Here is a 24,932-nt window from a genome sequence, read left to right on the forward strand (position 1 = left end):
TTCAGAGTTGAAGCTCAGAGTTGAAGCTCACAATTCAAAATTCACACTTCAGCTCACTTTACTTCAAAGTTCAAACAACACTCTCAATAATGTAGTAGCAGATCAAGCAGTGAAAAACCGTACTTGACGAGACTATCAACTATACAGAAAACAGTTGCTGCTTTCTCGTTTTGACGCCGGTGAAAAAACAAATCTGGTTTATCTTTCGAAGTCAAACAACGAGTAAAAAATGGTTGTTCTATTTGCCCAGGGCACCTGGCTCAACGAGCAAACACTGCTATAGTCCTAAAGATTATACCAGAAAAGGTTGTAAAAAAATGACCTTAACGCAGGATAATAGTGTTAAAGGTGAATATATGCCGCTTTAATGCAGAAGCTATGCGAAGAGCTCAAAGAAGCTTCTTTAAGGACAAAAAAAAATATTTTGTATGCGACGTTCTAACGCGATTTTTTTTTTCGTTCTTTCGTATATTCCAATTAGTGAATGAACAACGCCCTAAAGCTGATAATCTAGAAAGTTACAAGACAACAAAAAGAAGAAGAAAGGTTACAAGATAAGAATGAACTGATATCAGAATATCGGCTTAAGAAACATCTTAAAAAAAGGAGAAACAAAAAAAACTAAGACAGAAACAAAAAAAAATCAAAGACCGAATAGTCTGCTAATCTGGATAGAAAAAAATGAAAAAAAAAGGAGAATATCGGGAGAGAAAAAAATAAGTAAGAAGGACGGCTGCAGTCGGCCATATGTAAAAAATATGTGTTGATCTTCATCATAATACCACATTGGGAAATCTTGCTGATCGTGTTGACGTCGGGCGGTCATCAATAGTAAAAAAATTATTATTCTTGAGTTCTTAATAATTTGAGCAGAACAATCATCTTAATTCCCGGAGAAATATCGGACGCGCGAAAACACATACTTAGATCCGAGAGAAAAAGATAGGAGAATGTGAAAAAGAAGCGAAAAGTGAGCGAGCACGAGGAAATGCGAAAAAGCAGGAAAGACAAGAAAAAAAAGAAACTTACTGCCAAGTAAAGTGAGAAAAAGCTTATACTCACGAAAAGCAGGAAAAAATATCCTGGAATCCAGCGCGAAAATCCACACAAATGTCACATCAAATAACGCACAATTGAGGGTACATTTGTGCATAAAAAAACGCATCAAGTTTTGCCGTAGCTTGCCCAATTTTTCCCCCTACTCTCATTTGCTTACTTTACTTTTTCCCCATCCTATTATTTCTCGCTTAAACAGCCATGTTAGTTGTAGCCGAATGGTACAGCAATATTATCAACATTGCATATATTTATAACAGCATATCTTTACAGCCAATCACAATGACTCTTCCCACGGCATTTGCTGAAACCACAAGGTTTTCAACGTCACATGCCGAGATGAGAATCCGCATGCTTAACCTGTATAGGAGATACATTAGACATTCTAGAGAGTTTGTCAACAATTACGATCTTGATATTCCAACATCAGAAGTGAAGACAAAAATTAGGCAGGAATTTGAAAAGCACAGACACGTGAACGATTTGGCAGTGCAGAATGTCATGTACATGAAGGGTCAGATGGAATTCCAGGAGTTGGTGAACTTCTGGAAACAGAAATGTCATGTTATGAAGTACTTCGAGAACTTTGATTACTATGATAAGGCCGGAAAGAACAACTTTGTGCAGAGATTTTTGAAGGGTGCTGACTAAGCTTCATGAGGCCAACGCATTGGGCAAATTGCCCGTTTTATTTATTAATATCACGCAATATTTATTAATTTATCTAGGGAGAAAGTACACTTGCTATCAATAGAACATTACATTCTCAGGTATACCTGGTTCAATACCTCTTCACTAATGATCTCCTGCATGCATACAGTGAAGTTTGTAGATTATTGATACTGCTGTAAAATCACGCACTATTAAAAGGAGAAGAGACCGAGCGTCAAGCAATTGTCTATACAGTAAAAGACGCTTTGGAAGTCATAGCTATTTGACTTGATTTACCAAATTAAACAGTGTACATATAACATTCACAACATTCACATTAACTTCATTAAATATACACACACAAAAATATTATAATAATGGCATAACAGTTTGAATTCACTCAATGCTTTTAATAACTTCAGTGCAAGCTTTGGGGTCCACCAACTTTAGGAAGTGAAGCATTTCAAAGCATGTCACATAGTCACGTGCTGATGCCAATTTTTGCACGATACTTCTGAACAGCAAAGCATCCTCCGCCTTTAGTTTTGTGTCGGACCAACTTTCGATCCCATCTTTTGGCAGTTTATCATCGTGCTTTTCACCATTTAGTGCAATAATAAGGTAATGGGCGCTTAACTTATAGTTTTGGTCCTCGTGCAGCAACGTTCCAACTATATCTCTTGCGTTCTCACCCAGCTTTTCAAACAAAACATTCCAGTATTGTGCCTCCGTCTTCTTGAGGCAGTTTAGTAAAATTTCATACATCTTTCCAGTCATCTTTATCAATTCAAAGAGTCTGTCAAAATACTCGTCTTCAGAATCAAATAGTTTCTTTTCGTACACATGCTGTATGTACCGCACCATTAGCAACTCTAAGACATACTTAAAATGTGGTAGTTTGTGCATTTTCCTGTAAACAGTTGTTATTCCAAGGGCTTCCATGCTATCCGACTTGCGGACACGAATATTTGCCCAAATTTGGTGGTCAATGATATCATCCAAGTAGTTTTTCTTGGTTGGAACAAGCCTGATCTTTGTATCTGAGTAGCATTCAACCTCAACCCCATAAACTGTACTATCTGATTGCTGTGTAGTAAGCGGATATGGTGTTACCCCAGAAGATTCCACATCATACGAACCGGATTCCAAACTCTCGACCTCATTTCCAATATTTATATTCACTGGAACGCCCAGATTCGTTCCAGAACTCAAGTCGTCAACTATTACACTGTAATGGAGAATTTTCGAGCCATCAAACACAAGAAACGTCTTCTGGTCTAATTTCTGGACGTACTCGACTTGATTATTTACAAGTGAAATGTGATACCTGCTTAATTGTGCGGTTCCGGCCTGCTTTGACACAATAAAGAGAGACGTTCCGTCAAGTATAAGAAGATCCGTTTTCCGAAGAAGAAGTACGCTTCTCACGTTACACATTGCATTGTCCAGTTCTTTAAAAGCATCCTTTAGCTGATAGAGACTTAGCTTCTCAAAAATCAACAATGCACGTACATTGGATACGCTATCTGTACTTTTTTCACAAATCTTCCATGTGTAAATGCTCATCTCGTTTGTCGTAACAATAAGAGTAGACTGGGAAAGGTCAAGATCTACTGAAATAATGTTTGGCCTTGCACCTTTGCCGGCGTTTGGAAGTTTGAAATTCCACACTGTAGAATCAATTTTGAACTCAGAATCCGATTTCAGGCAGGATGGCGGGAAAACATAAACTGCAGGATCAAAAGTTGGATCCTCTGCATTTTCAGCCACAAATACTTCTTCCCTGGCAGAAAGAATCAAGTAATCCTGATACCAAAGGCAGGAAAAGAATGCATGACATCTTCCTGAGGCAGATTGCTCAAGGATGTCTTCCTGCTTCCAATCGAGAAATTTCCATAAATGCAATTTACAATCAAAAACAATCACATCTTTCTCTCCCACAACACAGAAAAAGGTACCACGCTTGTTGGCACAAGAAGCTCGAACCTGCGAGTTTCTTTGAGTGAATGCAAGAGGCAATGTTTGCAGCATCCATGAATCGGCAAACCTTGATTCGTTGTAAAGTGTTTCCTCACTGGCAGATTTCAAAGTATCAGGGGCAGATGACTTATTCGAACCGCAAAACAATCGTAAAACGTCAGCAGAAAACAAAATTGGTCTATTTACTGCAAGCGATGAAAGATCAGACATGAAATTAAGACCAGAGAGCTTAAGACGAAGGATTTTGTCTGCATGGGTCAGTAAGATGTTTTGATAATCGATGAAACGAATGTCGTTGGGACTGGATATCAAGAGTGGGTCAAACTCAAAGGTGGAAAAGTTGAGATTGCCCAAAAAGGAGTGGATAGTCCAGCCGTCGGAATACTGAATGATGAGAGTATTTTCATCTGGAGAAAGTGAAAAATGCCGTAGCTGGCCAGCATTCGGAGGCTTATTGATGGTTTTGAGCAATGTAGAAGAACCATTATTTCCTATTTTGAAAAGTAAAAGCCGTCCATCGTGGAGACCAACATACACAAGGCCTTTGGAGTTGGATATAAGAGTCAATATGGCCTTTTCGGATCCGGAGTACAAACACGTGCCAGTTAATGCGTCTGGCTCAAGAAGTGTGATGTCTCTAGATTTGCCAACTTGTGCCAGCCAGCATTTTCCCAAAGAATTCACCCAGCAAAAGCAATGCAAAGCGTAATTATAATGGAAATCAATTATATCAGCATTTCTATCTTCCTCCGGATACCATGTAAGGTTTTCGGCGAGGAGGTATGTGATCTTCTTATCTTTCCCCAAAGGAACAACCTGAAAAGCAGTCGGTGACTTGTTCACTAGAATGATGTGCAAGTCGGAAAGAAAGAAGAAGTCAGCAAGCCGGCTTTGAACGTTTAGAATCAGTCGAAGTCGCAATCCAAAATCTGTCACTGGAGTTTCATTCTCAGTACTTGGTTTAAAGGCTTTAAGCAAAGACTGGACGAATCCATTGGCAGTTCCCTCATCAAGATTCAATCCAGAGTCCTCATATGTCTCGTCATGCTTGACAACTCTATATCTTGGTAGAGGAAGACCGTTTTGAAGTACAAAGCCATCTGAATTGAACACAGTAAGCATTTCATGATCGGAAAGATCTGTCCGAATTGTGTAAATCAAAGCAACATTTCCGGAGGTCTCAACTGCAAATATACGGCCGCATGGAGACACTCGGACCTTTACATTGGATCCGTACTTGGCAATTGAGTTGTCTGAACGAATATGAGCAGAAATAGGTGAACCAGTTCTGGAATCGTACAAATATAAGCCGCGATAAGTCAAAATTGCGTATGGAAGATGCAGGCCAGACCTTGCATAGTGTTTCTTGTAGCTTTTGGTGTATACTGGCTGTGTCACACTTCCAATTATGGGATCTTTCTCGGGAGATGGTTGATACTCGATGGATTTTGCATTTTCTGGACCTTTAACGGGTTTTTTGTCAAATATAGCTTTAAGGTTTGGCAATTCCGGCAATACCTGAACGCTTGTGAGCTCAGTTGGCCAAAACATTTTAATTGTGCACTTTTAGTCTACTGATTGCTGTCCGAAAGATATAATTGCCAAGGTAGAAGTTCAATTGGAATGCCGAAATTTGGCAGATAGGTACGTGTAAGCAAGTAAAAAAAAAAGGAGATAAAAAAAAAAAATAAATACTTAAGCAGCGAAAAGAACACGATCACATATTGTAGCTGGATGGTTGGCAAATTAACATTATATGGATGAAAATACTAAAGTTGAATTGATTAACACTAAGAAAGCAAGAAAACAAGTGTGTTGTTAAAGCAAGAGGTGTTCAAATTGCCGCTCCCACCAATACAGAGCAATACTTAAGGAAATAGCATGTCACGTGACTTTGGGCGCTTAATCCAAGAAGGAGCAGTAGAAACGGTCTACAAGTAATTTGTAATCGGGTATATGAATTGCTCAGAATCAACAGACGGAAAACAAAAAAAGGAAGAGTCGAAGCAAAAGTAAAATAGAGAAGAAGAGTAGAATAAAACGAAGAGATAATAAAATAAAATATAAGATAAAGTAAAAGAGAAAGTAAGACGTATTGAAACAAAGCAAAGGAGTGAAGCAACCAATAAGCAGAGTTAAAGCAATATGTAATAGGCTATTAAAGCATGATGAAAAGGCACATTGCGGCCGATATATTGGCACAACGGTATGGCGGGATAAAGGAGAGAAAGGGCAGAAAATAACAGAAACAACAACAAGAAGTAGGTGGTATCGCTAAAACAAAAACAAGTAATTAAAATAAGAAAAAAGACAGTGCTTCAGGCAGCAGCTGCAGGAGCAGGCTCAGTCTCAGCAGGCTGATCATCTTCCATTGGAGCCTCATCAGCATACTCAGCAGCAGCATTAACATCAGCATCTGCCTCATCATCAGCATCACTAACATCCTGGTACTGCTGGTACTCGTTGACCAAGTCCTGCATGTTGGATTCTGCCTCCACAAACTCCATTTCGTCCATTCCCTCGGACGTGTACCAGTGCAAGAAGGCCTTTCTTCTGAACATGGCACTAAACTGATCACCAACACGTCTGAAAAGCTGTTGGATGGAGGTGGAATTGCCAATAAAGGTGGCAGCCATGTCCAAACCGACAGGAGGAACTGAACAGACTGCAGATTGAACATTGTTAGGTATCCAATCGACAAAGTAGTCTGCATTTTTCGTCTGCACCTTGTGCATTTCGTCCTCGACCTCCTTCACAGACACGTTACCCCGGAAAAAGGCAGCAGCAGTCAAATATCTGCCCTTTCGAGGATCGGCGGCTGCCATCATGTTCTTTGAATCGAACAACTGTTGGGTCAACTCTGGAACTGTTAACGAGCGGAACGACTGTGATCCGGTCGACGTCAATGGAGCATATCCAACCATAAAGAAGTGGAGACGAGGAAATGGAACCAAATTAACGGCCAATTTCCGGAGGTCGGAGTTAAGCTGACCTGGGAAACGAAGAGAAGTCGTAACGCCAGACATAACTGCAGAAACAAGGTGGTTGAGATCTTCGTACGAAGGCTGTGGAAGCTTAAGTGTGTTGACGCAGATGTTGTAAAGGGCCTCATTGTCGATACAGAATGTCTCATCTGAATTCTCAACCAACTGGTGGATCGAAAGCGTCGCATTGTAAGGCTCAACGACAGTGTCCGAAACTTTTGGAGAAGGCAGAACACTAAATGTGGCCATCATCCGGTCAGGGAACTCTTCTCTAATCTTGGAGATCAACAAGGTACCCATTCCGGATCCCGTACCTCCACCCAACGAATGTGCAATCTGGAATCCTTGAAGCGAGTCGCATCCCTCTGCCTCTCTTCTGATCACATCCATCACCGAATCAACCAATTCTGCACCTTCCGTATAGTGGCCTTTAGCCCACACGTTACCGGCTGATGACTGGCCATAAATCATGTTATCAGGACGGAACAAGTTGCCGTACTTCGACGATTTGACGGCGTCGATTGTACCTGGCTCTAGATCCACTAAGACTGCTCTTGGGACGTATTTTCCCGAAGAGGCCTCGTTGAAATAAACGTTAAGCCTTGATTTTTGAAGTTCTGACGTGCCATGATAGTTTCCCTGAGCATCGAGACCGTGCTCATTGCAGATATTTTCCCAGAAGGCTGCTCCAATCTGGTTACCACACTGACCGGCTGATAAATGAATCTGTGTTAGATAATGTTAGTAATGCTGCTTTGAAAAATGTGCGTGTTTACATTTGAAGAATTGTGATGTTAAGATCTAGACTCTCTAATGCTGTTTATCGCAGCACTCGATTTTTCTTCTCTTGATTTTCTACTATCTTGATTTCTCCCTTCTTGCTTATTGCTGACTCCGGCTAACTTTGTTTTCTGGATTTGATCACTTTGAACTTATTCCACAACTCTTGATTCTTGCACCTGCAATTTCAATACGCAACGCAAATATAGATGTATTCGCACTATTATTCATTAATTGCCGAACACACTCTCGTGTATGTTGCCCAACTGTAAGAATAACACATGTAAACAAACAATAAATACCTGTATGGAATCAAAATTGCACCTTAAATCCAATCAAATGATATCCAACCAACATATGAAATCCAGCATTATCAAAAATCGCACGATCAACAATTTGCTGCAGGATACCTGCTTAAGAATGCTTGAAAAGTCCAAATCAACAACCCAACGCGTTATTTGCTTTTACCACTAGAAACTTGAAAAAAAGGCAATATGCTTACAATTTCTCTCATTGTGCAACGGTAACTATCCCAACTGAAGTATTATGAGTTCTGCCAGAATTTTAGGTTGTGCAAATTCTGGTGATAAAGTCTGAAAAGGAGAAGAAATATAACCTTAGAGTAGGCTTGAGATTTAGATGAAGGGTAACTAACAAGGAGAACTGACAACAAAGTTCGAGGGAAAATGTAGATTAAAAAAAAATAAAAAAAGTACACAATACTATTAAGGGGCAGTTATTCAGATAATGGGCACAAAACCTTTTTCAGTGTTTTGGCGAAAAATATATATATACATTATGAATACTTCTGTTCAGGTGAAACAGGAATGCAAAAGAGAGAACAAAAATTAAAAATAAAAATTCAGATGGCTAAGGCGATGGAGTGAGAACCTTACGGAATAAAGGCATTACTGGGGGAGAAAAATTTTAAGTAAATAAATGAAAAGTATAGTATGCACAAGTGGAATTGCCCAAATGTGCAGGATTAGGGAAAGTAAGTAAATATAAATACAGCAGCCAGAAGATCTGTTCTACATCATATCTAATAACTAGGCAATTTACTTTAATAACATATTTTTACACCATATTATTGCAATAATTTTTCATAATGTGTTTTCGTAGCACTTTTTCATCAAACCTTATAGACAAACCAATTGCACATGCCCTGAATTCTCATATTCCACCCCTATATGTATGCCATAGTCACATAATCAATATTTTGTTCTCTGTTTATTTCCGGCCTCCTTTATTACGTTTCTGCATTCGACGGCGTCAATTAGGATATAGCGAAAAAAAATTGATAGAATGGAAAAATCTCCCGTGCTTATTTACATTAAATTGTACCCTATTGTTTATAAGTTTCCATATTCGAGAGCCCAGTGAATTCTCGCGAAAGGGGAAAAATGTTGTAATAGCTACCTTTATTCGGCATTCATATGTTGGCGTTGCCGATTAGTGCTAATTAAGAATTGGCGCCGTGACTAGGACAAACAGATGATCTGGCATCGATGATATCAATTACATTCAGTACTAAGTCCTACAAAGGAATTAAAGAAATTGACTAGCTAAAATCGATGTATCGAATTTTTTGATGGGATTTTATGCCCACTAAGATCGTATTCAGTAATTTGTGCGGAATTTACACACCGTAAATCCCGTATACTTTATTCTTTCACGTATTTTATTTTGTACATATTCTAAATCATTAAACTTGCAGTTTGGCTTATCACGCCAAATATCTCAACAGAAAAGGCACAAACACGTTCGTTATCTATTCATTCATTGTTGACGTTTTTATATTATTCCATTTTATCTCTTAAATACCCAAATTTATCAGCCGATCATATCCTTATCATTACGGCACATAAACCTTACTGTAGCTTTCAACTTTAGAACGGCAACACACACACGTCTTGAAATTTCTCATATACAATGAAATTCTGCACCGATCACAAATTGCAAAGCACTTACAAGGCCATAGTATTATCTGCCTTGAGTTCACATGACAAATCACACAGGTTCCAAGTTCATTAATATCATCTTCTGATTTTCCAGTGTCTTGATTCTTTTCCAATGATTGCGATTTCTCTTTTTCCTGCAACCGTCTTTCTCGAATCAGATCTATCAGCTTCAAGTCATCACTGTAATAATTTAAGAAGCTGGACCTTGTCAATGCAGAAGCCGGACGATTGATATTTTGCAAATGGTATTCCATAATTCGACTTTCAATAAAGTCATCTGCATTTCTTGGTCTTACAAGTGAGCAAAACTCTTTTACATCAACTAAATCAGTGAAAGCATGATTTTCTAATTGGTAGTTTTGCTCTTCTTCATTGAACTGGGATGGGTCGTTGATATCAGTGACATCTTCATATTTTTTTGGCACATAATCCTGTGAGTCATCGTCACTCTCAATTTCTGTTTCTAGCAAAATGTGTGCGTACTCTTTAGAAAGTTCGCTTTCTGTCAAATTTTCGATATGTGCTTCTGGAAGTTTATCAATGTCGGTTGCTTTGGATAAATTTCGGGCAGTTTTATGTGATTCTTCTTTCACATCCTTCTTATTTCCAACTGAGCGAACCGGAATTCCCAAAAATTGCACAAACTCAACCAGAAGCATTCCCATTCTTTTGAATCTGTTTGCAATTACCCAGCTGTTCTTTCCGGTATACTTTCCTTCTCCATTATCAATTGCTTCAAGTTTCTTCCCGTAACCGGAGTTCACTAATTTGGATAGTTTGCCATTTGCAGTCTCAAGATAAGTACCTCTGGGAATTGAAATTGAGGATTTCTCGTACAAGTAGCCTTTTCCAATTGCGTTTCGCATAGTAAAAGAACTAACCATTGTTAATGCGGTATAAAAATCGTCCGATGCCGAAATATTGATTGCAGAGAAGTTCTTAATGAGTGACGTCATTGAAAGATCCTCAAAGGATCCCTTGAAAAGACCTGCAATGACATATATAAGCAAGCTGAAGATGAACACTAGAGCGCATATGACAAACGGCATATAGCCAAACACAACAAATACAGGAAGGTAGAACATTCTGCCTGTGGCTAAAACTCGCCCAAAGAATGCCATAAAAGTCATTTCAATAACTGTTGAGCAGGCCAACCTGTAATCAAATAAGTTGAAGATGGAAAATGTGTGCTTCAGGAGCTGTCTGAAAACCTCAAATATGCACAGCACAAGTAATTCAAATGATGGACGTGAAGACAGACCTTGAGTTTCTTGGAATGCAATTGAATATTCGAATAGTGTTAAAGAATTGTCTCTGCAAGGCCTGTCACCGCCTGTAATTGATATAAATGCGAGAATTATCTGATTAATGCACATTGCCAAAAATAGAGGCCGAAGAATTGATGTTGAAGGTCCCACTAATGCATCAGGTAGCTTTTCTGTGCTTTTAGGATTTCCTATCATACTGGAAACTGCAGAAGATAATGACACAACGGCCCGCAAAGCCTTTCCTTGCTTATCTATATCAGTTACTGCTTCTTCTGTGGCATTTGGAGCGGCAATTAATTTAGTGCAATAATACATTCCAAGAAAGCTTTTCTGCTTGAATTCCGCCGGATCAAAGTTGAAATAGGATGATCCAAGTATGTAGTTCACAATCGTAGATGGATAATAAAGCTTTAGACACACGCAAATGCCATAGCTGGCTCTTATTAGAAAATACATGGCGACTAATCTGAGAAACGTTCTTGAAATGTAAGGAAGTTGCTTTCTTCTAGTGGTACTTGCAAAAAGCATGATGCGATTCACAACCACAGCTGTAAACATTGACATCACAGAAAATATTGAAATGCAGTACGAAAATAGCATCTTACTCCTATCCACGTTCAGTTGATCAACTCTCGACTGTTCGGTAATAGCCGCGGTAAATGCCTGATACACTTCACGGATTTGGGTGAAAAGTTGCATTTTAATGATCTCTGTTGATGGTCAGCAGTTGCTGAAATAGGCAGCTATCAGGCTTTGTTCCGAAATGCCAGCTTGCTAATTAAATAAGAATAACAAGTCATTGTCGTTTATCTGTTCAATTTCTTTTTTTGGTCGTTTTGCGGGTCCCCTTTAATTTCCGACGATATCGATTTGGTTGGTACTGCACCCGTACATCGGAATAATGGTCGCAAGAAATAAATAAAAATGAACGATTTAAGAAATTAAGAAATGATTTTTTTTTTTTTTTTTTTTTTTTTCACTATTGTATTGTTTGCTGCTGCTTAGATCCGATCATGTTCCCACCATTTTTCAACATCTCGTAACCTACAGTTATTGTATGCCATGCTTTTTGAATAAATGACATTTAGCTTTATTTATTAGTGGACTACTTGTACTACTTGACTTTCTGAAGCCAGGATCACTTGGAAAGTTGTGATAACATCCAGTTATTAGTGATCATCGTCACTTTTGGTCAACTTTTGGGCGTTGCGTTTAGTTGTTTTCTCAGATGAACTAAGGTTTCCCACATTATATTTATTTAAGCTTTTCATCCAAGCTTATTTTATTATTTGATATTCTGGTGCTCACACTGCAAAGGGAAAAGAGTATAGTGAAAAGTGAATTTTGTTTTCTGCTGAAAAATATGGATAAGTATGGCTTCACAAACCTTCTTTCACGAGTCAATAGAATGGCCGCATCTAAAGGCTGACGCACCAGAATCTCTTCGAGGGCTCTTTCTTCATAGTTCAGAATTTGATGCTAGCCTGGCTGATTGTTTGTCAACGCATGATTGGGGAAATACGATTGAAACGTTGCCTAATATGGCAAATTACTTTTCTATCGTCCGTCAAATTGACCATGGCTCCAGTGGGATTATCATGAAGGTCAAATTAAATGATGACATGCACTCTGACAGGCAGAATATTTCGGAAAAGTTGCACGATCTACAACTATCCGAAAGATCTAACTCGATGGCTAGTGAAACTTCGTCTGCCCGAAGCACCCCTACACCACAAAAGTCGTATGGCCAGTTTTTCGTGCTCAAGGAGTTCATTCATCCAGACAACAAATCACAGGATTCGTACAATTTCGATGCTGTGAATGAGTACCTTGTGCTAAAAGCGGCATGCAGGCACACAGGGTCGAATCGATGGCTTGCATCTGTTTATGGTTTGCTGTATGACTCAGCGTCGAATTCTTTGGCTATGGCTCTTGATTTTTATCCAAATGGTGATCTTCTCAGTCTGCTAGTTAGAGCCCGAAAACACAAAATAGATGTATCACGAGATTTCATTGATATGGCATTCTACAAAGTGTTTCTTGCCGTGAAGTTTTTGCATTATCGTAACATTGTCCATCGGGACATCAAACCGGAAAATGTGCTCATAGACTCAAATGGACAATTAAGGCTTGGCGATTTTGGATATGCGGTCGATCTGAGCCGGATCAGCGACTATCGACTCGACGGCAACTACTTATCGCTAGGCACAAGATCGTTCAAGGCACCGGAATTGTTCAAGTACAAGCAGATCGGCGACAAGGAAGTCGACGCGGCAGATGTAGAGTTTGCGTCGATCGACGTGTGGTCGCTTGGCATCTTGTACTACCAACTCCGGACGCTGTCGAAGCCATGGATCGAGGCGACGCCTGCCGACGCGTCGTTCAAGGCATACCTGCGGATTCATGAGACGGTTACAAGTTCGAAACTGGATGGATACGGAATTCGCCAACTTTTTGCCACAAGCAAGAAAATCGATCATGGATTTACCAAATTAACGAGAGACGAGACGGTCACCACTATGTTGGCACTGCTCGACCCGGATCCGCGTCGAAGAGCGTCGATCCGCCAGTTGGGGCTGACTGAGTGGATAATCCAGCTCAGGCTGAAGTACGAAAAAATTAGTAAAACTAAAAAATCACTACGCGATAACGAAGTTTTGAGACTGGCAACATTGAAGTGAAGAGGATCCATTTTGATTATCTTGCAGTATGCACGTTATTTCATGACACTTTCGCGTTTGCATCAGCATTTGGCATCTTAATGGTGTTTTATTTGCATTTCATCTGCATCTCAATCCCCGATTCTCCACTTCTCATGCGACCCTGTATAGCAAACTAATATACTCAAGTAGAAAAGAAAATGATATTCCCGTTTTGATTTTATTGGCCCTATGCTAAGAAGAAAATTAAGAAAATGAATAAGTAGAAGTCTGAATGTTGTAAACTACCGAGCGCTGCGAATATTTTTTTGGGGGTATTTTGGAAGCTATCCCGTTTTCTCCTAATTGAACTCGCATCCAGGCAGTGCCAGACCATCGCCTATCTCGTCCTTGCCAACTATCTTTGGAGATGTGGTCAAGTCATCTGATTTCAAAACATACGGTTCCTGAATATCGAAACCCACAAGCACCTTCTCGTTGGTCCTGCCAACTTTTTGTACTTCAGCATCCTGGTCCACCCCCTCTTCTTCCACTTGATCTTCTTCGGATTCACAGTTGGATGCCGAGTCCTCCAAATCTGGAACCATTCCCAATCTGTACATCGACTCGATATGTTTTCTTTCCATTGCCCTTGCCAAGTAGCAAATTAACGAAGTTCTAGATGAGGTCAAACCTTCTTGAAGTAGTGCTGCGCTATCCTCTTCTTCAATGTACTTTATTCGTAATTCTTCGTTTTTCTCAGATGTGCAAAATCCACCATAAATCACCCGGAGGTCTGGACGGTGGCCTCTGGAGTTGAGTGGGTATTTCTCTTTTTTAAACTCGCAATTGTCTGTCAGTACTAGAGGTCCGACCGCGGAAATGGTATCGTTCACAGAGATCTGAAGCTTTCTGATTTTTCTTGATTTTCTCACCATTTTGTGTTCAGCTATACTTGATGAGGTTTAATTATGAGTAATGGTATTTCCGCTCGATTAATACTTGCTTGGTGTCTTGACAAAATGATCGAATCGATGTTTGAAAATAAGGAGTTTAGCTCAGTATGTTGAATTTGTTTTCAATGTTCAATTATAGTTCAGTAATATAAAACAAAAAAAAAGAGCATCTTGATTTATATATATATATATATATATATTTAGTCGATATCTGTTAATGATATATATCATCTGTTGTCCAGATGGGCAACAACAAAAGTAACAAAAACGGATAAAAAAAATGTACTGCAGATGATCTAAGGGACTGGGCTCAAAAAGGGCGCTATTGGATTTCCGCATTTACAGGTCCACATGTCAGTATCAGATGGCATAGTCAAATTATCCAGTTGTATATTTTTGTACGAAAGCGACCGCAATTCCGAAGATGACGGAAGCCACGTCGGAAAAACTGATAAGCGCAGGGATTTTCTTCTAATGCTTCGATGTTCCAAAAGGGCATAGAAATGAGTACATGATTTATTTTTTTACATGCCGTGCCCTCGAAAAAAAAAAAAAGATTTACACAATTTGCGGGGTGCGGGCACTCAAACAAAAGTTGTACCAGAAAATAGCTTTGATTGTAATACGCCGGACTCCATTTTGTATTTGACTTGCGCACGTAATACAAAAAATAACAAATTTCACGGAAAATGCAACTCATTCCTTTTCTAACTACTGCAAGGTCACAGAAAAATAAAAAAATAAAATAAAGCTTACGTAAACTAGCGAGGAATGGAATGATGGAAAGGGTAGTGTGTGTACGCAGGAAAAAAATGCAAGTGTAATCGAGCATCCCGATCAGTACATATGAAGTGCGCTCATTGGCTGGGAAGAGCCCTCGGCATTTCCTAATCGGGCCGCCAATTAATTCACACATTAAGTCTAGGTCGCGGTGGAAGAATTTTGCAATAAGAAGGGGCAGGAAAATTTTAGCAGGGCCGCCGTCGCCAAAGCGGATAGATAGTGTCAGCGTAAATCTCAGCACGGCCAAAATGTCCCGCATGTCCCAGGAATGGGAGTTGCTAGGAGGAAAGTATGTTCCAAGCTGTGACTTAGGGAATGTGCATTAGGTAACATCCAGCGGGAATTGGCTGAAACAAGATGAAGTGTACAGTTGTAATATCCATTTGAAACTTTACCGATTATTTTGCAAGGGAAAATATGCACTTATAAATTTTTCTACTTTTTCTCTGCTTGTTTTCGTTCTAACTTCTTTATATTTAGTTTCCGTACATTGAGGATCATACGGTACAAAGGAAAATCCGAACGACTAAAGGGGCATGATTATAGGGAAAGGAATTTTAGGACGAAACAAAAAAAAAATTTGAAAATTGAAAATTTTGGTTAGGGTTTGAAAGAAATCGCGATTATCCTTTAGGTACCAGAAAGGGATATTAATGTGTGAGACAATGCAGCTGTGTGTTCTACATTGATCGTTTGGGAATAGCACAAAGTGAATGCGAACAATCAAAAGACAAAGTGGGCATAATACAAGCGCCCAAACCCGAATCGAAAACAAGAGTTTGAAAAAGAACAACAAGTTAAATTGAGAAAAAAAATAATAGCCAAAGACAATAGGGAAATAATAAGGGAAACAGCGATACCCGAGTACGGTTGCGGAATAGAGGCGAAAAAGAAACGAGCGTGCAAAAAAAATAAAATAAAATCAAAGTCAGCGGGATAGATAGGTAGGACGTACTTAACGTTTCTTTTTTTTCGTGAACGGTTGGTTGATTTGTGTAAGAACGTGAAAAATAATCCCCATCTATCATCTACGTGAAGAGTAACAGGCATCTCAGACCCTTTTGTGCACTTTTTTCTTTTTCCAATATTTGGCGCATTCCCCAGTTTAAAGCGTTTGCATTTTCATCGGAATCACTTCTAAGTGACATATTGCATAGAGGCAATTACACTTGTGTCTTGTTTGCGAAATTGTTTTGCTTCCATTTTAAAAGGGCCACTTTTAATTTTTTACGGGCAACAGGCACACCACTGTAATTTGTCGCTTACAAAAGGGCAGCCGTGGTATCGCAACAGCATTAATCGGCAAATAATTAATAGGTGAACTCTTCAACCACCAACAGCCAGAATCATTGAAAAGACAAGTTAATATCCTCCTTACATACAATTTGTTAATTAGTCATCTGTTTCAGCATTTACCAAGAGGGCAACTGCACTTTAGTCATTAATAATAATATTGTTAACGTTGATATTAATCTCCTTTACCGATAACTGCAGTAGAACAAAGTGAAAGACAAGAAAGGAAAGAAATAACAAAAGAAAATCAAGAGAAGTAAGAAAAGATTAACGAAAATCAACTAAAATCAACGACAATCAAAGAAACTCAAAGAGAACCAATAACTAGAAAAGACAACAGTCACAAGTCATTTTTGCATTAAGCTTTCAGTCATTTGTATTAAGGCATATTCATAACGCGTCGCATTTAGCAAATACGATATTTGTCCCAGCCGACATTCAACATTTAGTCTTGCATAGTGCATTGAGGATTTCTTTTCTACAACCGTAAAAATATTGAAATCCCAGAAAAAAGGGGAAAAAAGATCAAAGAGATATAAGCAGCAACAAATAACATCAAATAACATCAAATAAATTGAAATACCCACGAAAGATTTCTCATCGGTATCAAACATGAATTCAACCTCGAATCCTCCAACCGCAGGATTCTCTAGACAGTCGGGAGTGACGCCAATTGACGGGTCGTTGATGGACGGGCAGATAGCATTTGACGACCTTGTTGCGCCGATGGCGACCCTATCCCTGTACGGCTCTGCGCTTTCGCGCACCTCATCCGCATCTGCACCTGCGCCGGACGCCGCCGCACCCGCTGCATCTTCACCAACGTCTTCCGTTGTGCGCGCCGACTCCCCAGTGCGCGCATCCGCGCCCTGCGTCAGAATATCCAACATTCCAGCGGACACCTCGTTGCGCGAGGCGTACTTGGTGTTTTCGCTCTGCATTGACGAGATCACGTACGTGAATATCGTCAGAGAGCGCGGCACTGACGATGCGCAGCGCACCGCCGATGGTTCGCTTGACGGCGCAGCGCCAGTTATTTTGGCGTACTTTGCGTCCGACAAGACTGCGCAGCAGGTTGCGCAGCTTCTAGACAGCCGGCGGCTCTTTGGCTCGTCGCACGGTTCAGTTGCCGTCGATTACCTGGACGGCACACATCCGCGTTCTGTTCAGCAGCGCACGCAAGCGCAGCATGCATCGCATGCTCAGTCTGCGCCACAGGCGCACCAGCGCACTCAGCAGAGCCAGTTCTTGCAAGGGCCGCCCGTGCCGCAGAAGGCTATGCTGAGCGGCAAGTCGCGCATGCTTTTTGGCGGCCTCGACCCTGCGCCAGCTGCATCTGCGCCAACATCCGCATCCTCATCCTCCGGCTCCAGCAGCGGCCGCAGCTCTGCGCCAAACTTGTTCCTGCACCAGCCGCAGCTTGCGCAGCGCCCGGAACCTAGCCAGTCCTTCAGCGCACAGAGTGTCTTGAGCAGTTTGACTTCTCCAATTGTGACTTCATCCGGGCGCAACGTGCTCATGTTGGACCAGTACGATCACATGATGCATCCGTGGGCAAACGGCAATACGCCGGTTGGGTCGCCGGTATCCGCATCTGCGTCACAGACGCCGCTTTCCGTCAATACGTCACTTGCGGGCGTAGGCGCGCTATCCGCATCCTCGACGCCGCTATCCGCAACCTTCGGCGCTGCCGAGTGGGACCGCCGTGCGCACCCCTTTTTAGCCGCAGATCACCGGACCTCTCAATCGAAGGGTCTTTCGCTGGGACAAGGCATGGGTGCGCTTGGCGCCGACCTGCTTTCTATGCCAGGCGCGCAGCCGCAGAGCCGCGCAGCGCAGATGCCGCAGTTGACGTCGCCGGCACGCCTGGACGCGCAGCAGCGTCAGCGCCAGCAGGCCAAGCAGCAGCTGCAGGTGCAGATTCCGCCAGCGCAGGGACAGCAAGCGCAGCAGGCGCAACAGGTGCAACAGGTGCAACAAGCGCAGCAGGAGCAGGACGCACTGGGCGGCTCGCCGCAGCTGGGCATGGCGGAGCGCGGTGCGCCAAAACAGCTCCCGCCTGCGCAGACAGCGCTGGAGCAGCAGCAGCAGCAGCAGCTCATCCCAGAACTATCGCTGCTCTCGCGCATCCCGCCGCCTACCAACCCAGCAGACCAAAATCCTCCTTGCAACACTTTGTACGTGGGCAATTTGCCGCCAGATGCCACCGAACTCGAGCTCAGAGAGCTGTTCCAGCCGCAGAAAGGCTTCAAGCGCCTCTCGTTCAAAAACAAGCAGTCGAATGGCAACTCGCACCATGGCCCAATGTGCTTTGTGGAGTTTGAGGATGTCGCGCATGCCACCAGGGCGCTAGCCGAGCTGTATGGGCGCACTCTTCCGCGCTCGGGCAGCAATGCTAAGGGCGGAATTCGCCTTAGTTTCAGTAAGAATCCACTTGGGGTGCGTGGACCAGGATCCAGCAGAAGAGCCAGCGCACCCAACCAGTACAGGGGCGGCGCTGGCGCCGGCGGCTACTCCAATTACTCCGGCGGCAATTACGGCCAGTACTCATACGCGCGGGGAAAATGAGAGAATGCATCTCGCAGAAAATACACAATACGTATCATTTTCTCTCCCATCTCCTCTATCATGCTTCGTGACTTTCCCCATTCATGCCATCTTCTCACTGTCTCACTTGGCAATCCCGTCTCTCCTCTTGCAACTGCCGCTTTTCTCGTTCTGCCTGTCAGTTTTGGCTTCCTAGTCGATATTCCGGCAAGGCATTTACCAGCATCAGCACTGGCTACTGCTCAGGAGACACCTGCCGACCCCCTCATGCTCCTCCCCTGCTTACCTAATCCGCATCGCTGATTACGTAAGCGGTCCCCCAACTGCTCCCGGATTACCTAAGCGGGCCGCCCGAGTCCTCGAGAAGCCTTTTGTATGCTTCTGGTCCCTGAGATGGCTGTCATGTTTGTTTTTTTTTTGTCTTCCTTTCCTGCTTAATGTTAACTTTGTTTGTTCTTCTTCTTTTGCTCGTCATAGCTTCATTTCCTTTTTGACTTCTTCTGCATTCTTCCACATTCTCAAGCTCTTTTCCATTTCTACTACACTTCATTATATTATATAATATTTTCCATTTTGTGCACTAGTTTTCAGCTTTATCTGTGTTTACCTTACTTTCCATTTTTCTTCTTTAGAGCATCATACCATCATCTTTTTTTCTTTTCACACGTGTTAATATTATACATACATTACATCAGAAAATTGTACTCAAGAACCAGTTAAGTGTGATTGTCAGTATCGAGTTGTTTTAATAGATGAAGACGTAATGCGTGTGTCCTAAGCATCATAATGCACGGATTCTGGTATTTGTACTGTAGCTAATCCCTTTTTCTTAAAATTCATACCAAATCATTGGTTTCATTACATAGTTTGATTAAAAAGAGCCTCCGGATGCATTTGTACCGTCCAACATTCGAAACTCGAGGCAAAAGTGTAAACGTAAAGCTTTAATTGGGTTGTTAAAGCAAGCATTTTTTTCAACTCTCTTCATTTCTCTTCCCCTTTCTCCCAACTTCCTCCAGTTTGATTTCTCCATTTGATTTCTCCATTTTGATTTCTCCATTTGATTTCTCCATTTGATTTCTCCATTTGATTTCTCCAGTTCAATTATTCTCCACCTCAACCGTCTCGTCAACCCCCGGATAATCAGGAATCTCGATTCCCCACCTCTTGGCAATATCCTCGGAGATAAATCGGCCTCCCCAGAAGTGTCTTGCCTCTTTCTTCAACTTCAAAGCTGCTGGCTTTGGAGCAGTCAATGAAATAAGAACATCTGGCTGGTATTTTGCAACCTGCACATTGTTTGGGCCCTCATTGACATCCCATCCAGATGGAATATCCACAGCCACGACCTTCTTTCCCTTTTCCTGCGCTTTCAACATATTGGATAACACACCATCAAAAGGAGCCCTCATTGGAGCATGAAAAGAGAAGCCAAACAGTGCATCAATGACAATGTCGCTGGTTTCCAACTCCCGATTGAGCTCCGAAAACTGATCGTCGTCCTTCGAGATCACTTCGATCTTAAATTGTGCCAACTGCTTCTCCAAATTTAGGAAAAGCGGTTTTTTTGAAGGCCGTGGATAGTACACTTTCAGTTGCTTGTATCCAAATAGCTTAAGATGCCTGGCTGCAACTAAACCATCACCTCCGTTGTTTCCCGGTCCACATAGAACAACACAGTTTGGATTCGTCTTTGGAGGATAGCTCTTGTAAACAGATTGGGCCACCGACAAACCCGCAAGCTCCATTAACTGGTCAATTGAGTAGCCGCATGTGGACATGAGCTCCTTGTCCAATGCTGCTGCTTTTGCTGCCTGTAGTACACTAAATGGCATTTTTTGAATGTGTGCGACTAGTTCAACAAATGGTAAATCAAGTATTTTTGTGGTATTATTGAAGTTTGATCAAATCCAACAACAGCTAGCTTGTATATGTAGAAATAGTGTGATATAATTTAAACTAAGACACTAAGGCGAAAATGCGACTCAAGAAAACATAAAGCAGTTAACACACCTTTGGTTTATTAAAATTCATTTGAACGGAATCCTCCCGCCTTTTATACTTTTGCAGTCAGTGTGCTTTTTCTTCTTATCCCTTCCGTGTGCCTTTTCTCCTTATCCCCTTTTTTTATGCATCGCCGGCCGGTGCGTGATTCACAAGTTTGCCGAAACCAGCAAATCCCCGCCAAAAAGTTCGGCCCGGGAAGCCGCACCGAAGCACACCGGGCAGGGATAGACTCTCCCCACAAAAAAAAAATAAAAAGTAGTGTACGCCGTCGTTCATCGACGCGTCGCAGGGCCCCCAGGGAGAACGCATTCCGCGTTCGCGGCTGAAAAAAAAAAGCATCTGGAATTCTGTGGAAAAACAGACCAAGCAGGGGCTCAAAACGGAATTTCGCGAATTGTTGACTTGGCAGTATTTTTTCCAATTTTTAGCACCATTTATTTTTGGATGTTTCGAAATCCAACCGTGCTAAGTACCCATTATTACCAGCTTAATTATAATTTCATGCCTGTTTGCTAGGGATTCCCGTTGCAAAAGCTTTTATCAGGTGGTTTAAAGGGTATATTTCTGAGGTGGAGTTTTGCATTATCTGTGATCGAAGAATTCTCGTTGTGTCACGTTGGCAAATTTATCATTCAATCATATTTCTAGTGTTTTGATCCATTCCCAATTGGTGATTGCATACGACTGTGTCAGGAGACGTGATCTGGGCTTTAAATTCCATATAGCGAAGTACTAGAAGCAGTTTTTGCGTAGCAGCCCTTTGTTAGTATCGATTTGAGATTCAACGGCGTTACCGATAGCATTAATTTCGAGAAAAGTGAGACAAAAAGCAGCTGTACCAGCCGGAATTGCAATAGAAAATGGCATTCAGAGTATCACCTTCGCTTCTCAAGAGGCAACGTGAGCTGAAGAGAGGAACACGGTTCACGTTGATGGTGTGTGGGCCCTCAGGAACAGGGAAAACGTCGTTTGTGAACTCGCTTGTGGATAAGAACATCCTTGCACACAGATATCAGGCGAGCGGTACCAAGAGTGGCAAAAAGGCGGATGAGGACATGACGATTCCTAAAACGGTGACCTTTTCGAACATCAGCGGGGTGATCGAGAACGCGGCAGAGGCCAGGAGGGCGTTTGATCCGCAAACAGCCAATAAGGAGCCGGGAATCGCGATTACAGAGACAGAAGTGGAAATTGTGGATGATGACGACTCGAAGTTGTTTTTAAAGGTGGTGGACACGCCCGGATTCGGCGAAAACTTGGACAACACGCTCTGCGTGAACGAGATATGCAACTATCTGGAGCAGCAGTTCGATATGGTGCTTGCTGAAGAGACGAAAGTTAGGCGTAATCCTAGATTTCAAGACACCAGAGTTCACGCATGCCTCTACTTCTTGCCACCAACTGGGCACGGACTCCGGGAGTTGGATGTGCTGGCGATGAAGCGGATGGCGAAGTATGTGAACGTGATTCCGGTCGTTTCAAGGGCGGATTCATTCACCAAAACAGAGTTGATCAACTTTAAGAGGCGAATCAACGAGGATATCGAGCGGATGCACATCCCAGTGTTCCAGTTTTCGTGTGATGAGGATGAGGACGAGCCCGAGATCGTGGAAGAGGCCCATTTCCTCCAGCATCTCCAGCCGTTTGCAATTGTGACGTCAGACGAAGTGGCAACGTTGAAAAACGGCACCAGGACACGTGTCCGGAGCTATCCGTGGGGCCAGGTCGATATAAACGACCCGGACTTGTCCGATTTCGCCATCTTGCGGTCGACCGTGCTGGGTTCGCACTTGCAGGACTTGAAAGACATCACGCACGACTTTTTGTACGAGAATTATCGTACCGAACGTTTGTCTGCAGTCTCCGGTCTTAAGGGAGACTTTCCACGTGATACGACTGCAGCAAGTCTTGCTGCATCGACTGCAGACGCTCCGTCGATGTCGAATTTGGCGGCAATTGCCAACTCGAGGTCGATGCGGCAGTTTGGGGGCGCCGGCGGCGAAAAGGAGCAAGAAGGTGCCGAAAGGGATCAAGAAGGTGCCGAAAGGGAGCAAGATGGTGCAGAAAAGGATGCAGATGGTGCGGAAAAGGATGCAGATGGTGCAGATGGAGAAACGCCAAACCACGAAAACAGCTCCAGCATGCTATATCCAGAAAGCAGCACTGCAAAGATGCCAGACTTGCTCCGGATGAAGACTTCCTCGGGATACAGCTTGGGAGACGACCAGGAGTTGAAGTCCATGACCACAGACGAGGATTCGGATGCCGGCGGCAACGCTGGTGCCAAGAGTCCGTCCGTCGGCTCATCCAGGGCCGGATCCGGCACTTCGGCGGCAGAAACAAGCAAGGAAAGCATGGTTGTCGACACCAGAAGGCTCCGCAAGATCAGCGAGACCGTTCCGTACATGTTGAGGCACCAGAATCTGTTGACAAAGCAGCAGAAACTCGAGGAGTTGGAGCGGAGGTCTGCCTTGAGTCTTGCAAAGAGGGCTGCCGAGTTGGAGAAGAAGGCCATGCAGCTCAAGTTGAAGGAGAAGCGTCTCAAGGAGAGGATTGCGTCCCGCGGCACTGTTGCCGAATCCAGCTCCTCTGCTTCTGTGCGAACTGCTTCATCTGGTTGAATACTGTCTGCCCGATGCTTTTTCGCTTGGTGCTCTGTCCTACCACTGATTTATACTTAATAAACATGTTTACTGTTCTGCGTTTGTTTTGTGTAGTTGTTAAAGAAATGAGTGTCTGGAGATGTTTAGTATAAGTATTAGATATTAGGTACTATGTATAGTATTTAGTATACACTATTCACTATTCACTATTCACTGTCCTCCTTTCTTTATTCTCCCGTACGACTTTATTTCTACGTATAATCATATTCACATATCGGGAAATATAACATCAGCAGCTTTCGATGCTGCCGTATTATACTCATTAAAATTTCACTGGTTGCACTAATATGTTTTCTGCACTTGCATGTATATCTTTGGATGGTACCCTGATTTGATTTCTGGAAGTCATAATTTATCATTAAGTTTACATTAGTGGGCATCTATAGGATTTTACAGATTTCATCTCTTAGCTTTTTATTATGCAATCACATAAACAACTTCCTTTCTTCTTCCTGGAAGAATATTGTTATCGCACCTAGTTACTCATCAAAATATATATTCAACATTTTCTATTTTGATAGAATTTATATCTTCACAGTATTCATGAAGTTTGTAGTGTCCAAACAAGCATGGTTGCCATTCATTTCTTACCATTTCTCTCCCTAATTCCATCTCTGATACCTCCTGATACATCTCCAATCATAATCTACACACAACAGCATATTTGTCGCATGACCGATCGACGCGTCTTGTCATCTTTCGGTGTTATATGAATCTTCAGCACATTACCCACAGAATGCACACGGCAGGTTTATTCAGGAATATGAGTACCAGCGGAATTATAATTATAGAATTCAACAAAAAACGGCCGCATGTTTTTATCATGAACCTTGGCAAAACGGCTTTTTCAATTTCTCCATTCCTGCACGCGGCATCGTTGAAACAATGAATTTTGGGAAGTTGGCCAGTTGCGAAAAAATACTTTACAATCTGATAGACGTCATTTGGTTCCGATAAAGCTTCCATATTTGTCATGCCGAACAAAGCCATGCTTGGGTGCGGATGCGTATTGTTTGCAAGATGCAATTTGGAGGCACGGAGATGATTGGATAATTGGAGTGTTTGATTAAAGTGCTTGATAATATTAATTGAAGTATTCGATTGTTTGTTGAAGTGTTGATTATTTGTAAAGTGTTGATTATTTGTCAAGTGTTGATTATTTGTAAAGTGTTGATTATTTGTAAAATGTTGATTATTTGTAAAGTGGTTATATGCGTTAAAGTGGTTATATTTGTTAAAGTATACGATAATTAGTCAATTTTATATTCAGTTATTCAATTTCGGTAATTAGTCCATTGTACTGTCGATAATAGTCCATTGTAGTGTCAATCAGTCCATTTCAAGTACTTGTCACAATACTTACA

At 42.0% G+C, this 24,932-nt stretch overlaps 9 protein-coding genes across 9 annotated transcripts; 4 read left to right on the forward strand and 5 right to left on the reverse strand.

The window, feature by feature from the left end:
- Positions 1-1,338: 1,338 nt before the first annotated feature.
- On the forward strand, positions 1,339-1,707 carry BRETT_001794 (uncharacterized protein; the record flags this gene model as incomplete). Its single annotated transcript, XM_041280336.1, has 1 exon — positions 1,339-1,707. The coding sequence occupies one exon, from the start codon at positions 1,339-1,341 to the stop codon at positions 1,705-1,707; it is 369 nt and encodes a 122-aa protein (XP_041135219.1).
- Positions 1,708-2,103: 396 nt separating this feature from the next.
- BRETT_001795 (uncharacterized protein) lies at positions 2,104-5,238 on the reverse strand (the record flags this gene model as incomplete). Its single annotated transcript, XM_041280337.1, has 1 exon — positions 2,104-5,238. The coding sequence occupies one exon, from the start codon at positions 5,236-5,238 to the stop codon at positions 2,104-2,106; it is 3,135 nt and encodes a 1,044-aa protein (XP_041135220.1).
- A 767-nt stretch (positions 5,239-6,005) lies between these two features.
- TUB2 (beta-tubulin) lies at positions 6,006-7,682 on the reverse strand (the record flags this gene model as incomplete). Its single annotated transcript, XM_041280338.1, has 2 exons — positions 6,006-7,384; positions 7,646-7,682. 2 exons carry the CDS (start codon positions 7,680-7,682, stop codon positions 6,006-6,008), a joined length of 1,416 nt encoding a protein of 471 aa, XP_041135221.1.
- Positions 7,683-9,306: 1,624 nt separating this feature from the next.
- On the reverse strand, positions 9,307-11,379 carry BRETT_001797 (uncharacterized protein; the record flags this gene model as incomplete). Its single annotated transcript, XM_041280339.1, has 1 exon — positions 9,307-11,379. One exon carries the CDS (start codon positions 11,377-11,379, stop codon positions 9,307-9,309), a length of 2,073 nt encoding a protein of 690 aa, XP_041135222.1.
- A 674-nt stretch (positions 11,380-12,053) lies between these two features.
- On the forward strand, positions 12,054-13,361 carry BRETT_001798 (uncharacterized protein; the record flags this gene model as incomplete). Its single annotated transcript, XM_041280340.1, has 1 exon — positions 12,054-13,361. The coding sequence occupies one exon, from the start codon at positions 12,054-12,056 to the stop codon at positions 13,359-13,361; it is 1,308 nt and encodes a 435-aa protein (XP_041135223.1).
- Positions 13,362-13,681: 320 nt separating this feature from the next.
- BRETT_001799 (uncharacterized protein) lies at positions 13,682-14,257 on the reverse strand (the record flags this gene model as incomplete). The annotated part of the gene is made up of 1 exon (XM_041280341.1): positions 13,682-14,257. One exon carries the CDS (start codon positions 14,255-14,257, stop codon positions 13,682-13,684), a length of 576 nt encoding a protein of 191 aa, XP_041135224.1.
- Positions 14,258-16,963: 2,706 nt separating this feature from the next.
- On the forward strand, positions 16,964-18,919 carry BRETT_001800 (uncharacterized protein; the record flags this gene model as incomplete). The annotated part of the gene is made up of 1 exon (XM_041280342.1): positions 16,964-18,919. The coding sequence occupies one exon, from the start codon at positions 16,964-16,966 to the stop codon at positions 18,917-18,919; it is 1,956 nt and encodes a 651-aa protein (XP_041135225.1).
- Positions 18,920-19,998: 1,079 nt separating this feature from the next.
- On the reverse strand, positions 19,999-20,733 carry BRETT_001801 (uncharacterized protein; the record flags this gene model as incomplete). Its single annotated transcript, XM_041280343.1, has 1 exon — positions 19,999-20,733. The coding sequence occupies one exon, from the start codon at positions 20,731-20,733 to the stop codon at positions 19,999-20,001; it is 735 nt and encodes a 244-aa protein (XP_041135226.1).
- Positions 20,734-21,765: 1,032 nt separating this feature from the next.
- BRETT_001802 (uncharacterized protein) lies at positions 21,766-23,526 on the forward strand (the record flags this gene model as incomplete). The annotated part of the gene is made up of 1 exon (XM_041280344.1): positions 21,766-23,526. The coding sequence occupies one exon, from the start codon at positions 21,766-21,768 to the stop codon at positions 23,524-23,526; it is 1,761 nt and encodes a 586-aa protein (XP_041135227.1).
- Positions 23,527-24,932: the final 1,406 nt, after the last annotated feature.

This window comes from Brettanomyces bruxellensis, chromosome 4, assembly GCF_011074885.1.
Source record: "Brettanomyces bruxellensis chromosome 4, complete sequence".
NCBI lineage: Eukaryota > Fungi > Ascomycota > Pichiomycetes > Pichiales > Pichiaceae > Brettanomyces > Brettanomyces bruxellensis.